The sequence below is a fragment of the Euwallacea fornicatus genome, chromosome 17, assembly GCF_040115645.1.
Source record: "Euwallacea fornicatus isolate EFF26 chromosome 17, ASM4011564v1, whole genome shotgun sequence".
NCBI classification, from domain to species: Eukaryota; Metazoa; Arthropoda; class Insecta; order Coleoptera; family Curculionidae; genus Euwallacea; species Euwallacea fornicatus.
The window spans coordinates 125,016-141,026 of NC_089557.1; the positions used below are offsets into that span (position 1 = coordinate 125,016).

General features: G+C 38.4%; 1 protein-coding gene across 2 annotated transcripts in view; it reads right to left on the bottom strand.

Moving 5' to 3' along the window:
* Egfr (epidermal growth factor receptor) overlaps nt 1-16,011 on the bottom strand; it is a 53,534-nt gene that overhangs the window by 5,243 nt on the left and 32,280 nt on the right. The window contains exons 1-2 of one of the 2 annotated variants that reach the window (XM_066291631.1): nt 12,831-13,327; nt 227-1,751 (exon numbers count right to left, since the gene is read on the bottom strand). In XM_066291631.1, the coding sequence (XP_066147728.1) occupies nt 227-1,751; nt 12,831-13,233 (1,928 nt within the window). In that variant the 5' untranslated portion in view covers nt 13,234-13,327. Of the gene's footprint in view, nt 1-226; nt 1,752-12,830; nt 13,328-16,011 lie in introns of those variants that run through there. The other variant, XM_066291633.1, reaches the window with a different exon arrangement.

Below are 16,011 nucleotides of genomic sequence, written 5' to 3' on the forward strand. Positions count from 1 at the left end.
TTCAAAGACCGATCAAGGCGTTATGCAATTCCATTTCCGAAAAGTATCTGTTTGACAGTTGTCACATTTTCTAAACCAGTATGAAAACTCGCTTTAGATTAAAACGACAGTTGTCCTGCGATTTGTATCCGCATCAAGATTTACCAGGAGCCCTGGTTTACCTTTTTTTCACAATTATATAGTGTTTTTACAGTCGTAGACAAAGCATGATCTGTACATATCTTACCCGTGTTCCACGCTGCAATTCTGCAAGCACCTGTTCCCTAACCTGTAGTGCGCACACGCAAGACAATGGTCAGACCCAGGGCCCCAGCAGCCGTCCTTGCTGCATTGGGCATCGCAGATCAATCCCTTTGCCCTGCACGTTTTAGGTTCACTGTTATTCGACAGCATTAAGGAGTGTTCATGAGTTTTTCTGATGCGATCCCAATTGATGGCCTCAGCAAAGCACAGGAACTTGTTTTCTAAGATAGCAACTGTGCCCATATTGATTTTTTTGAGGGATTTTAGTTCCAACGACTCTAAAGAGGTCTTGACGATGTATAAAGAGGATGAGTACTCGTGAAGCACCCTCCCGTGGATAATTTCGAGGTTGCGAAAGTAGGAGAGATTTTTGAATTCCGGGTCAAAAGCCTGGATGTTGAGGTATCCAGTGAGCTCCTTGAGAGTGCTGAAAACTTCCAATCTATCCGGGTGCATTTCCACGTAACGCACCCCGAAAGTGAAGTTGGGGTACACTTGTTGGAAACCTCTGAAGCTGTTTTCTAAGATGTTTAAGAATCCCTCTATTACAGTGCAACCTCTAAACGATTCTATATTCCCTGAATGCACCGTTGTGTCCCCTATACACGTCTTGGGACATGGTCCATCACAAAGAACACACTCTCCATCCTGCGCCTTTTTGTCTGATGCACAACTTCTCACACATGCTCCATTATCTTTTAACAAATGTTCTGGACATTTTTTGACGCACGTTGCTCCATATGCATATTTTCCATTTGGATTCACCTCCCACGAATAAGACGAGGGATTGTAGATGCGCATGGAAGGGCATTCGTTGGTGCACACGCCATCATCATAAAAATTCTTGCAGGCAATGCAGTCGCTTTGTCTGGGACCAGTGCAACCACCTGCGCAGAAGAGATGACAACAATCTCGAGGATTGGGCCCGTAACAGCGACCTTCTGCGCATTGAGGACTGCAAGTAGTTTTTGAGAATTTTTGACAGTTGTCCGGTCCATCTCCCCAACATCCCCTCATGCAGCTCTTGTGGCAAGGAGTGCAATCACGCTCGTTCGAGGTGAAATTGTAGACGTATACATCTTTCGCTTTCGAATCCGAAATGATTTCTTTCCAGTCGATAGTTTTGATGTGACAGAGGTTGTAATTATTTATAATGCCGACGCTTCCGTTCAATATGTCTCTCAATGCGGGAAGCTCCACCGTAAACATCTTGTTTAGAGTTATCACAAGGGCGTAATCGTCTTCGTGCATGTTAAACAACGTTCTCCCTCTGATTATTTGCAACTTCGGCAGAACGATCTTTTTCATGTCGACGTGAGAAATCAACACGTATCCTGTAACTTCTCTGATGTACTGGAGGAAGCTCAAATCTAGATTGTTGTCTTGTAACCAAGTCAGCTCCAAGTTGCCGTCCACGTAGGTACAATTGGTGAAACGATCCTTGAGATTCCTGTAGTGATGGTCTCGGTTCGAGGGCACAGACATTCGTCCATTGGTCCCGATACAAACTGAAACAAATAACATTGCTGTTAGATTTGGATGGTTCGAATAATTGCTTAATGTTACACGTAGGCTGTTCAGATAAACAGTCACGTTTTCCCTTGAAGAAATCGCAAGAGATTCCAATGGAAAAAATAATGTGTATCAGCAGGTTTACTTGGGTTGTTTCGGGTTCCTTGAATTGATGTGGTAATGTAAACAGCGAGTTCCTACATTATCATTTATAAGAATTATAAAAGGGACAAACAAGTTGATGAATGGCTTGTTTCAGACGGTTAGGTGCGATTGTCTGAGATGGTGCTCTGAAATAAATGTGTTGAAGCTTGAAAAATGCATTTTCGAGGCACGAAACAAACTCTAACTTTTTCTAACTTCAAGTCAACGAAAGAATTCGCAAAATTCATTTGAAAAATATTTACAACATTCGACAGGACACGCCGATTTAATCGAAAAAGGAGAAGCAATTTCCAAAAAATAATTCATCAGCAATGGCAAAAAATAAGAGTTTTTAATCGAATTTCCAGGGGCGGACCCGCGCACTTGCCTTCCAAACTAAAGCGAATTTCGATTTCCAACCAGTCAAAAAATATCTTGGTATTTAAGGCATTTTTTGATTCCGACGACTAAGAAAATTGAACATCTCCAACCCAAACACGCGTTTTCTTCATCACTACCGTTACAAACGAGTCTTCGGCAGTATGGCGCCGCCATAATACCTTGACTCTACCTGCCTTACCGTACATGGTCATACAATCTTACTATCTAAAAGACCCTGTAAATACTGCTCTTTTTGCTTTCGAGGAAAGACGTTCTCTGGTATTTCGAAAACAGAAAAAATCTCAAATAGCTTAGACCTGGTGTGCGTCACAAGATAATCGTCGTGTAAATAACGGAGATACCAGCTATAGGTACCGACAATTATTATCTACTGATTTTTTATGTGAGTACGTTAACCGAGTATTTTCGAGTTTTATTACATAAAAAAGACTCAGCTAGACGAGGGATGCAATATAATAATCAATTTGGCGTCTTCAAGAAGTTAACCGGACAGAGAGCTCTACAGTTCGGAATTCTGGGTTGGTTTATTGCAGCTTTTAGGACATACACACGATTTATGGTTTAATCGAAGCGGGGTTTCCTAACCTGTAAATCGCAGACAGGTGTAATTTCAATTCAGTCGGTGCCATAAAGGCACATACCTACTCAAAACAATCGCATCTCTTACACAATTAACCAGATGTCCTGGTTGTTCTCGGCTGCACCGTACAAAAATATTACGTTGTGGTACCGGTACCGTCGTCGCCTGTACGTATTCTAAAAGTAGTAATGCAACAGGTTCGCCCACGTTTTTGTCGGAAAACGAGTACCAAATACCCCAGATATTTTGTTACCGAATGCCAATACAAATTAATTATCATGATCTTGGTGTTCTGGACACATGTGCGGTCAGCACAGCACCGATTTAATGGTGAAACGCAACAAAAACATCAGACATGTCCTCTGATTCGTATAAAAAAAAAACGAGAACATTATTTATGAAATGACATTTATGAGAGAGTCGTGCTCACGTGTAAAACAACTTAAAGACTTCAACGAGCACAAGAGCGAAATCTGAAACCAATAAGCTTATTCTGTAACATTAGTTGGATTCTCTGGAACTGCAAATGGGTACCAACTCGAGTTTGGTTTGGTGGCGTTTTTTTTTTTTGGGTTATTTATGAAACGGCGGAGGCTACGGGGAACACGTACTTAATGAAACATTTAACTGGAATAAACTCTAAAATGAAACATCCAATCATAGTAACAGGATTTTAATTTATCTATTTTAACAATCGTATATTTTCAATGATTGAATAATCATTCGAATTCTGTGTTCGAGTTCTGTATTCAAATGTGAACAGAGAGAGTTTTATTACGAGTACAAGAAACTATTAAAAAAAAATCGCAGAATTGAGCGGCAACGACGTTACATCTTCTATCCTCGTTTAAGAGTGTGGAACAGAAAAGGATCATTATATGAAACGCAGCGAACAACTTTGGCTGCGTTTCATATAATGATCCTTTTCTGTCATCTTGTCATAGGTTGACACGTGCAATGGCGGCAAATCAAAATGGGAGATTTCTCCTTAATTTTTAGGGTTTGATTATCGAATTATTGTGCTTTTTCATTTTCGGAAATGTTTTTATACCCATAGAAACAACATATTAACTTTTTATATTTGCAAAGCAATATTTAAAATGTTTCAACGGACATACGCGACTCGTCGGGATTCCAAGGATAATGAAGTAAGTTTTTATTAATTTATTCTTACGATTTGTGTTTGGTAAACAAAAAAGGTATCTTCGTCACATTGCGATTGTCTACTGAGGTACGAGAGCATATAAAAATAGATTCGCATCTCTAGGAATCTCAATTTAAACGTTCTCAAGCAGCTCTCACTCCGGATTAAAAAAAAAACAACAACTTAACACAAGGTGTAGCTTACCATATTTTTCAAAAGCAACAAAACCCCCAAGAGCTGTGCCCTATTATTTGACGAGCTGTAATCTTTAAGTGTATAATAATGAACTGCCTTTTTCGAAGGTTATTCTCCGCATGGCAGGTATAAAGATTTAGATCATCTCGACTTTTAAAAGTGCACTATGTCGATGTCCAACGCCCAGCTCATAAGAAGCGCAATTATCTCCAAGACAACATGGGACTTACAGGAACAAACCTTGCGTTTTTTTCCTATGTTTGATCATACGTTAAATTAATCCATTTTATTACATTAGACTTTGACGAAGTTGGAACATTTCCATTGTTCAGATTTGAGTCGTGTTGCGTCGTGATGTTGACACAGCCGGTTAAAAGAAATGATAAGGGAGTTTTAACGATTAGAGTCACTCATCTCATGCCATAAAGGTCGCCGATTCAATAATTTTTTCCTATTTCACTTACTCTCCCGACGAGTACTTCTCCGTTTACCTCATGATTACTCAATGAATTCGATAGTTCGGAGAGCAACTTATTTTCCAACGATTTTTGTAAATTTTGTAGTCGCGCTCCTTTGAGTGCGGGCTTCGCTCATCGTTACGGGCTTAATGTGCCTAAGAATAAATTCGATATAAAAAGTTCTGGATCGTTATGAGCCACAAGAGCGCTCACGCGTGATTTCTGAGCAGCTTTACTACAATGCAAACTGTCGCGCAATCTAAAGCTAGGATTTAGCCATCTACTTTCACGTCGCGGTTAAGAAGTCTATTGAAATAATTCTTACATCGCAAATACCGAGTTGGTGTCTGTGAGGGGCTTGGTATGACCCAAATCGGTGCGAAGAGAGTGGTACTGCGGTTCGCTCAGCCACAATGACGTTAGGCAGAAAAACATGCGCTGTATTATGTTATTTAACCGATTTTGCACAGGTTATTAAACGGGGAAAGTCCGCGAATCTTCTCCTGAAATAGAAATGTTCAGCTTTGAACGTTATTGTTATTATTTATGTTTAAAATGTTCGAACACGTAAAGAGCAGCACAAACATTTGCAAAATGTACATTGGTAAACGTGAACGGTTGATGGGTTTTATGTAATTTCATAGGAAATGTTGCTGTTTCAAAAATCATGTATAATAATATGTAATCAACTTGTACGTACGTGTAATACATGCTACATTACTTATTTAGTATCATGCTCTCCCACAGCACGTCTATTACAAGGAAATGTTTCGACCAATCGAAATAACATTCGAAGCCTAGTTAATATACAGGGTGACCCACATGAAAGTGCGAATGTTTTAACCATGCCATCTACTAATGAAATGAACAAGCACGTAATTCACAAATAAAAAAGTGAAATATACAGCTTTGCAGCATAAAATAGATATTAGGGCCGGACTATGAATATAGGGGCCCGTATTTATTTAACCGTTAAATATTGCAATCAACTGATTACATTACTTGATTATATCTTTCATTTAGAAACTTTTTTGTCTCTTGGAGATTTTTTTGCAGAATGCGTCGTTTTCCCGTAGTAGCAATTCCAAATTTTACGTCTTTTTATTGCAGGAATTTGTTCTTATTAATGGAACACCCTGTATATGAAGAAAAATGAGCGAAAGAAACAGATAATTCACTGTGCACATAATTTCAACTATTTCAAGGGCTCATAAATGTGATTCTTTAATTTCTTTCAGAGACCCTTTTCTTCCACACCTCAGGATGATATCACGAAAGGGTTCGAAGCAAACTAACTAACGATCACATTCGTATTTGTTTGTATCAGTTCTAAACGAGAGTGCAATTTTCTTTCGTTTTTTTACTGATAATTTTCCCGTAGAAAACAAGTTTTAACGTAAAACTATACCGGGAAAGACAAAAATTGCCGCAGTTGTACACTTTTAACATCGGATGTTGCGGTTAATTTCAACCTTTTCTAAGAAACGTTTTTCAGTTTTCCTTGTACGAATAAGTCCATATTTGCCAATTCGTTTTTTTATTTGCACACCTGGGACATACCTTTTTCGCCAATAACATTTAACGAGTTTATTGAAATTTTGCCACGGAACACACATAAATTTGGTCGGAATACCGCGTATGCAAAGGCGAGAGAGTACCGAGTACCGTTTGCACGCTTTCGTCTTGACAAAATTTTTAAATGGCATTCGTTCACGTAATGAATTTTCCCATTTCCCGCACTTCTACTTTTGTTCTGAGATTTCTCGGAAGGTTAAATATTTAAAAATCGTGCCCGTGCTTAAATACTTTTACCTCGAGCACACGTAGATTGGAGAGCCACTTTGTGTTTTGCATGCCAGGCAGCACTTGAAGGTTTTAAGTAAACGCAGGACACCTGTGCTCGCTTTGGTCTTAAGCAAAGGTTATTTCAAATATTCAACTCACTTCGAAATGTCCAATGGTATGCACGAATTACCCGTTGGGTTGCCAACCGCTCTCCCGAGCCGCAAGAAAGATCTCCGTCTCTCTGTACGCGTGTCCTTTTTCAATAATAATTAGAAACCGTTAAAAACGTCAAAGAGTTTGTTGGCACCGTGAAGAAGAAAGATTACATCATCGAATTTTTGGAGGCAAACCTGATGGGCCAGCCATCATCATCGTAATACTGATTGAATTTCTGCGAACAGAAGCGAATTACTTTATTATTATTTATGATGGACGATTTTCTTTTAATCAAATAATTATCCATTTAACGTAATAAAAAGCTCTTCATTTGATTACTAATAACATTACAATGTAAAGGTATAAACCAAGCTAAAGCCGAAATACAAATATTTGCTTTATTGTTGGCAATAAATAGATGTACAAACATATGTAATATTGCGCCTTAATCCATTGACAACGTTTCGTGAGAAAATGGTAAAATGTCGACCTGAATCATCAACGGTATATGTGTTGCCTCATGGTATCGCGTAGTGGCCCCCAATCGTGAGTACGGGGTAGGAGAGGCTATTCGGCCATGTGTCCGTCACTGTCGAAATTTTTTCCCTTTTATGCGCTCATTGGCAGGACCCCGAACCGAAAAACATTTTCGCGATTACGAATGAAATTGTTGAACTGAAAAGTTATGTACATTGAGTCCCTGTACAGTCGACTTAAATGAATAGTTTTCGAATTCCCAAGCGGCCCTTAGAGGTTTGCGGATATTTGATTTTTCGAAATTTTCCCGATGTTTTCAAATTTAGCAAGCCAAATCTACGTACGTACATACAGTGGTGGCCATAGAGATAGGACTACTACTGGTGCAGTTCCAAAAAGTGGAAGAAAGTTTATTGAAACTTATTCTATCTCGTTTGAACTAAGCTCCTAAATTTCTACAATGTTGATCATTCTATCTAACAGCAGAAACCAGGGGAATTTCCTTAAACTAGAATTATACTTTTCCTGTTTCGAACGAAGAAGATGACAATATAAAAATTTGAAAAAATGTCCTTTTTTCGGACGAAACAAAAATTCATTTGTTTGGTTCGGATGGTCGACTGTATGTAAGAAGACCGGGAAAATAGGAATTGCTTCCAAATTATACTTTGAAAACCATTAAACTTGGAGGTGACAACATAAAATTGTGGGGGCTGCCTCTCTCGGTTCGGCGTCGGTCCCATTTATTGGATAAAAGGGATCCCGAATCAAGGAGCATACCTTAAAATAATGAAAGACGTCATGCTGCCGTGTGCTTCGGAAGAAATGTCATTAATTTGGAAACATCGACAAGATAATGACGCGAAACGTGCGATTTAAACAATTTTTTCACAATGAACCGATTTCGGTTGTGCCGTGGGCTCCGCGGTCACCCGATTTGAACCCCATTGAAAACCTGCGGGCATATCTTGAAGTTGCTGCGAGGCGTCAACGGATCAAAAACAGGGAAGGACTGCGGTCCGTGGTCCAACTGGAACGGGAAGCAATTCCTGTTGAGTTCTGCCAGCACTTAATGAGGTCAGTGCCTAAAAGATTAAGGGCAATGTTTGCTCAATAGGAAGAAGCGACCGAGCATTATGCGTCAGGCAATATTCGGTTGTTTATTTCGTTTTTTTCTTTTTTTTCCTTTTTTTTTTTTGATAATGTTTTGACGGTCTTATTTTTATGATCACATGTTTATTTTGTTTTCGTTGTTTCCATTGAGGATATTTATTTATTTTTCGTTAAAATATGTTTTTGTGGATTGTTTTTATTTTTATTATTAAATGTGTTATGTATGTTTTTTATTTAAATGTTTTGCCTCTGGAGTGATAGAAATGAAAGATTGAAATTTTCGAAGCGGCCCTACTTCTATGGCCCCCACTGTATGTATATCTATCCGAGTGCCCTAAATGTCGCAAAATGCCGTTTACGCAAAGGCGCAACGCAAAAACGCTGGAAATAATAATCTAAATGAATTAATTTCACAGTTAACAGCTTAAGATGTGACACAATAAGCACATCATAAAATGGTTTAATCTTTATGAGGAATGTCTTATTGCCATGACAAATCGTGTAATCTTTTTAGAAAAGACGTGTCTTATGATTTGGTTTCGAAGAATGCCCATCAAGCACCTTCTTTTGTCAGATACCGACACCCTTTTATCGATCGATTTATATGAATTTTCTGTTGTGGCAAACCAGCCAATCTGCTAAAGCTGGCAGTCAACTTTGAAAGTAATTAAGAGGTATCAATAGCTTTGTGGAACTTTCTATCAAGGAAAAGCGAAGCAATCAGGATCAAAGCGCAAGTCATACTTCAATTTGGCGGACGTGTATAGTATGTTACCATCGGGTTGGTTTTTTGCCCGGACGGCCTTCAAATTACATTATGTTATATTATTATAAAATAATAATGGAATACAGTGATTCATTTTCTTGCTTCGGCAATTTTTCTTCGCTGAAAGAATGTCCTGACAGACACGCGTATTTGAAATTTCTAAAATTGAATAAAACATTCACCGAAACATGTAAAAGCGTCACATACATATGTACGTTTAGCCCATCAGAATTTCAAATTCATTTATCAGGGTGAATTCAAGGTGTAACCTATATTCCGGAAGGACGTCTTAGATTTTTGTTATTACATGAAAGTATCGACGAAAAATCTCGTAAATATTCAATTCTGAGGTTCACATCATAACATGTTTAACGTAGAAAGAATATTCGCGCTCATGTGATGTCGTTGACTTGACACTTTTACACACTTCCTGCTATTCTATTGTTCAGGTAAAAAGGTAAATTTCACAGCATTAATTATGCCGATTTTGTTTACGTGGGGACGGATTTATAAATATTTCACATCCGTCGTTGCGGCCTATATAACCTCAGCTATGAAAATTCCATGTTAATGAAAATCAGGTGATATTTCGGCGTCGAATGCCAAATTAATAGAAAAAAAAATTCGTTTTTTATCGACTAGCACGTCAAAGCACTTGCTCATTGCGTCGACCCCGTATAGAAAAGCAGTTCGCCATTTCCTTGCATTACCACTTTGGCCTTTCGCATACGCTTTTGAATCGTTTACCCAAATTAAGCTTTGTGACGGCGCTTTGATAGGTACTTCAGTTAACAATGTCAATTTTACCAAGAGATGACACTAATAGTACATTTGTTGCTATACACTTACCATATCTATGGTGTTTTGGTAAGGTAAATATACGCTGTCAAGAGCCGGATCAGTATTAGTTGTTATTGTGCGCAAATATGGTTTTTAACAGCTTTGAATATGGCGAGTTTTGTACCAGACAAAGACGTTTTGCGGGGAAATTTAACAGTCTTCTTTCGTTTAAAGAAAACGTCTGCTGAAAGTCACAAATTGTTGGTTGAAGTTTATGGGAAACATGTTCTATCCCAAAAAATTTGTGAGCGATGGTTTTAACGCTTCAAAACTGGTGATTTTGATACAAAAGACGAAGAGCGTCCAGGACAGCCGAAGAAGTTTGAAGGTGCAGAATTGCGTGATTTATTGAAAGAAGACGTCGCTCAAACGTTAAAACAATTGGCATTGAAGCATTGAGTGTTGCCCAATCCACTACTTCCCAACGCGTATACTAATTGGGGAAAATCTGGAAAGAGGACAAACGGGTTCCGCACGAATTGAAAGAACGAAACATTGCGAAAGACGAAAAACCATTTGTGAAAATTTGCTCGCCAGCCAAAAAAAAAAGGATTTTTTCCATCGAATTGTAACAGGCGACGAGGAGTGAATCTATTTTGACGATCCAAAAACGAAAAATATCATGGGTAGATCCAGGTCAGCCTTCAACATCAAAACCGGTACGTACATAATATAGACGGAAAAAAGGCTTTTCTGTTGGATTTGGTGGGATAGCAGAGGAGCTGTCTTTCACGCATTGCTAAAACACGGCGAAAAGATTACAGGCGATCGATAGTGAAAACAGTTGATGAAACTAAACCGAATGTTGAAGGAAAAACGTCCCGAATGCGCTCAACGACGCGATAAAATCATTTTTCTGTACGACAATGCTCGGCCCCACGTTGAAAAATCGGCCCAAAAACTATTTGGAAAACGTTCTAACTCACCCGGCATGTTCACCGGACTTGACCCCTTCGGACTATCACTTATTCATGACCGTGCAACGCGGACTTTCAGAACAACACTTTCAATATTACGAAGAAATATAAATATGGATTGGTAATTGATTGGCCTCCAAAAATAAAAACTCCTTTTGGCGCGGAATCCATTCTTTGCCGGAAAGATGGGAAAAAGTAACTGCTAATGATGGCCAGTACTTTGATTGTTAGCGCAATCCATTTTGTTATAGAAATAAACGTTAAAATTTTAGTAAAAAATCGACATTGTTAATTGAAACAAGTATTAATACAAATGTGTTATTCAATAATCTGCTCTTTTTAAATTCGGTTTGGGAGTAAGGCTTCACACACGACTTTTCGAGGAGTCATTCTCCTTGATTACCTTTTTTTCATCTTTCAAAAAGTTATTAATATTCGAGTGGGGCAATTTAAATTAGTCGGCGTATGCCTTTTATTTAAAAACAAATCTGAAGTAATCCTCACGTTACATCCTTAGAACGTTTTCGAATTATTCTAAATCTAAAAAACTAACTGGTGATGAATAATGTTCTTCCGCGCATACCAAACAACAATAAGCCCGTTAAGTGATTTACCAACATGAGCATCAATATCGGTAATAAAATATTTAATATTATGGCTTATAAGAATTATTATTTGTTGATATTGATATCGAGATAAGAAGACATACACGTTAGTATTACTACATCTTAACGGAGTTTTCCCGCGTATATCGTATTTACCAGCGTGATTTTGGTATTTGAGATAAACCGAAACATAACACATATTTACAATGGGCTTAAATACTAAGAAATTTACGATTAAATAAACAAGGGATTTTGGTTTATTATGGTTCACCCAATCGACCTTCGAACTACAGGGTGTAACTTGAGTGACGTCATTAATTTCGAAGGGTGATTCCTTGTCATATTTTAAGAAAAAACGTTCATATAAACATGTGTCCTAACTTGCATCATTTTCGAGGTACAGGGAGTCAAAGTTTTATTTAAAAATCGAGTTGTTATTAATTAATCAAATTTGTTTTCATCTTAAATCTTAAAAACAAATATCAAATTCTCGGAAAAAACGGTGGCGTACAATAATCACACCATAAATATCAATCAGGCAACTACTTGCGACGCCACTGGAGTTATTATTTAAAATGTGATAACATCAAAAGTAGCCCTTTACTAATGCTAACAAACGTGCCAAGTTTCATCAAAATCGGCGCAAAGCTTTCCTAATAATTAATAAAACTTCGACACCCAGTATCTCGAAAATTATGCAAGTTAGGGCACGCGTTTATATGAACATTTTTTTCATGAAATATGACAAAGAATCACTCCTTAAAATTAATGACATCACTTAAGTTACACCTTGTATATTTAGTTAAGTGAGATGAACTTTTGGTGGTACATATTATGACGAGTGTCGGGGGTAGATCTGACTTTTTGTGATAAAATCAAACACCATAAAATTTCGGTATCTAAGAGGCAAATAGGGCCCTGGGCACAGCACCGAATTGCTCGGTTATATGTACGCCACTGACGAATGTGACTGCTGGTACTAGAAAGTACTCTCGACATATCAATTGCTACATTGATTTTCACACAGGCCAATTAAAAAGTAAAGGTAAATATTTAAATTTTATCTACTCAACTAGGGTGAGAATAGGCGCAACTAATAGGCCGAGGGATAGATCGCAGATGAACCTGTATAAATCTAACGCTATTTCAACGAGATAATTTCCATGGAAACAACCAAATCGAAGTTGGAACATCGAGGAATTCCTCCATTTCCACAAAAATGATCTTACTAGCGAAGTTATCATAAATTTCAACAATTGACAATCTACAGGGTGATAAGTGGTGTTTTTAATTCGCATGATGTCTCAACGGTGCGTATTTTTAAGAACGCTAGTGACACATCGGTTGAACTAAATGTCTTATAAGCAAAGTATTTCCTTACTTTCCCGTCAAGCACCCTGTATATACCACCTCATAATACCCAAAAGGTCTTTTCATCTTTTCGAACTTCATTATTTTCTTCTATTATTCATCATTTAAAATGCTAAACTTACTCTTTCCTTTCGTAATAAAATCATCCTCCCTGCCCACAACACTCGGCGCAGTCCTCATATGAGAAAACGCATGTTTTCCCGCAACTAATCCACCAGTACTGCCAATACCACCGTACGACTGTCTTCTTTTCCCTCCCTCGCACCCCCTTAACAATAAAAACAATAACAAAACTGAATACCACGACAATGTGGACTTTAGTTTAACATTCGAGTCCGTTCCCCTAGACGACTGTCTTGTCCATTGAGCGCTGCAGCGGCGCCTTGGACCAGCTGTGATAGTACCATCGTCCACTTTTTTCTTATTGCGCTGACACGCGACACACACATAGTCCGAAACGAAGGTGTCACTATCATATGGTGATGGTAACCAAATCCAGGGCCCAGGGTTATCCAAAGGCGACATATTCGACGCCGGAGTTAGGTAGTTTCACATGATTCAGCGCGAAGTACTCTTGCCGGGTGAGCGGTACGTACTGAACTGGTGGGTAGGTCCGAAAACAACACAACATACGGTTACCTTTTGCTCTACCTGAGAGATGGTGGGCACAGGTGAGGGAATACCGGGTCACCGTGTTTTAAAGCGGCAAATCTGTGGGTTGTAGTTAATGGTACGCTTGAGGTTAAAGATGGTCGCTTAGGTTTTCCTATGAAAGATTTTAAAAACTTTGGTTTTGAGATTTTGAAACTGACATTTCTTCACGAATTATCAGAATCGAGCAATTCAAGGTTTAACTTTTCGAAACAAGAGGAATCAAGTAAGACTTCAATGCCAATACTCAATAGAGTGGTCACGAATCGTAGATCAGAAGTTGCCAAAATGTAAAAAAAATTAGACAAAACAGACAACAATTCCCAAATTCAAATTTAATTTTGAAATCTTGGTAGTAATATTCTGTTAAACATTTGTATCCGCTAGACTGGCTTCGTAGAGAGCCAAATTTCGGAGTGTGATTTTCATCTGGAACCTTTTGTTTAAATTCAGTAGAAAATTCCGGATATGTTTCTGATCAAACGTTGACGTTCTTGAACTTCGGAAGTAATAATGATTCTATGGTATTCAGGCAAACGACGAAATGCCTACGGAACCTTGAGGAAAACCTGTACTAAGTATTAGCCATCAAGCACCAATCAGCTGTAAAAAGAGGCGTTTCGAAATTTTCATCGATTCAAAGACGTTACGTATCAAGCATCTTATGGAACGGCAGTTTTTCGGTTACTTATGAATCATAAGACGTTCGATTATTTATTTGTAGATAAAGTTTAACGAAGAGGAAAGATAAGACATAGTTTCATAGCAAATGAGGGACAATAATACCGGTAAATGTAGCATTTTTTAAAACTCTCTTCTAATTAAACTTTACACGTCTGGTTTTTAATCAACGTTAAAAAGCACTTAGATCGATTTAACTAAAATTCTTGTCACTCAATAAATTGACGATACAGACCTTTAATAATTAACACGCACCAAAACTTGCGATTTCATTGCGCATTTGCCGCCTCTCAATAATAGTGATCCATAAAGAACGAATAATATTCGAAGAGAATAAGGCACACGAGGATGCTAAAAACCAGAGAGAGGTGGTACACAGTGGTCCAGCACGCGACAAGGACGGAAACAGTTATTTATCGCTTGACAAGCGTGTAAAACAAAGAGGCAAATATAAATAAGAGAGCCGACGCTCGGAGATTTCAACGGGCGATTACCCTGCGAGCCCGCGCATGGACCGACAAAGAGGGTTTTGTCACTTTTTGTTCCATACTACGCAGGTATTTTGCTTATTGTTAAAATATTGACGTGTTCGCCATTGGCGAACGTATTTCAACAATTAAATCCAACGAAATTTCAAAAATTCGGTGGTTTTATGGGCAATTAACAAGCGCGGGTCAAGCCGTCTTTGACCGGTTTTTATCTTTTTGTTACGTGTTGCCAGATTTACATGTGTTAGGCCGATGCATTTCGACATAGCCGTAGGAGTCTCAAACTACACAATTTTTCCCTTTAAAAATAATAACAATGGTCCACAAAAACAGCCGAACTTGACATGCGCGTGACGTTGGAAATTGAACAGATGTCAGGGATGTGTATGTGTCAAAATTCCCATCTAATCCACGCATCGAAATTAAACCGTTATCACGGTCAGATTGTAGTTTTGTTCGAGTGGAAAATTATTTGTTTTTCATGGAAAATCGACATTTTTCGTTAGTGGGAGGCCCGCTACTGGAATATAAGGCGAATCCCGCCTTGCATTCCACTTCTTTGTAGCTGTGCAGCTTTTCTAGCCCAGCGGGTGCCCCAATCCCCAGGTAAGCGAGTGAAGTAATTTGTTCTTTTCAAGATGGAGAGGTAAACAATAAAGCTCGAGTTGGTTCCTTTTGTGCGGAAAGGAAAAGATGATCTGTTGAATAACTGTCGCGAGGTAACTAGGTATACCCGGTGACCTAAAAATGGTTTCATGACGACTCGGCTCGTTGCCGTATCAAAAACATGGGAAGGATGCGCAGTTTTCAGGAAGATTGTGCGGCAATAAAGCCGTAATGTCACTATTGTTGTCGTTTTAATAGATTAAATCCAGCTCGAGATGCGTAGGAAAAGTGTAATTGCAAGATACTGTGGCAAGTTGAACCTACATTTCGTTGCGGTTTGATTTCTTTTTATTTTTATTTATTCCACCCACATGTGCGATTAAAACAGCTAAATCCGGTTCAGTTTTCTCGGGCAGGTAAAATGAGTGGCACCCAATCAATTGAAGTTCCACATTCGATAATTATTAGAGCAAAAGTAATGCAGGTTTAATGGGGTGTTGGCCCATGCAGGGATGATATTTCGAATTTTAATTAAAAGCTTCGGAGATTTATCGTTTAGTTTAAACGCCTGCCTTTATAAGAACCCATTACTAAGTCGGTGGGAGGTACGAAAGCATTTTTGATGAGCCGGTCAATCCTTCGATTATTGTTTATTGCCAGGTAAAAAGAATTTATATGGATAAGAAGTCGGTACTATTACATTGTACATTTCAAGAGCATGTAAACAAAATTAAATATCACGAAAAAGGTTACTTTGAGTGGTCATAGAATATTAAATTGTTAGATTCCTGGCGCCGTAGACACCCATGTCCAGTTACAAAAAATCTGACTAGTGATTGTTAATTAGTCTTCACTGCGCGAGCCAAATTACAAATCG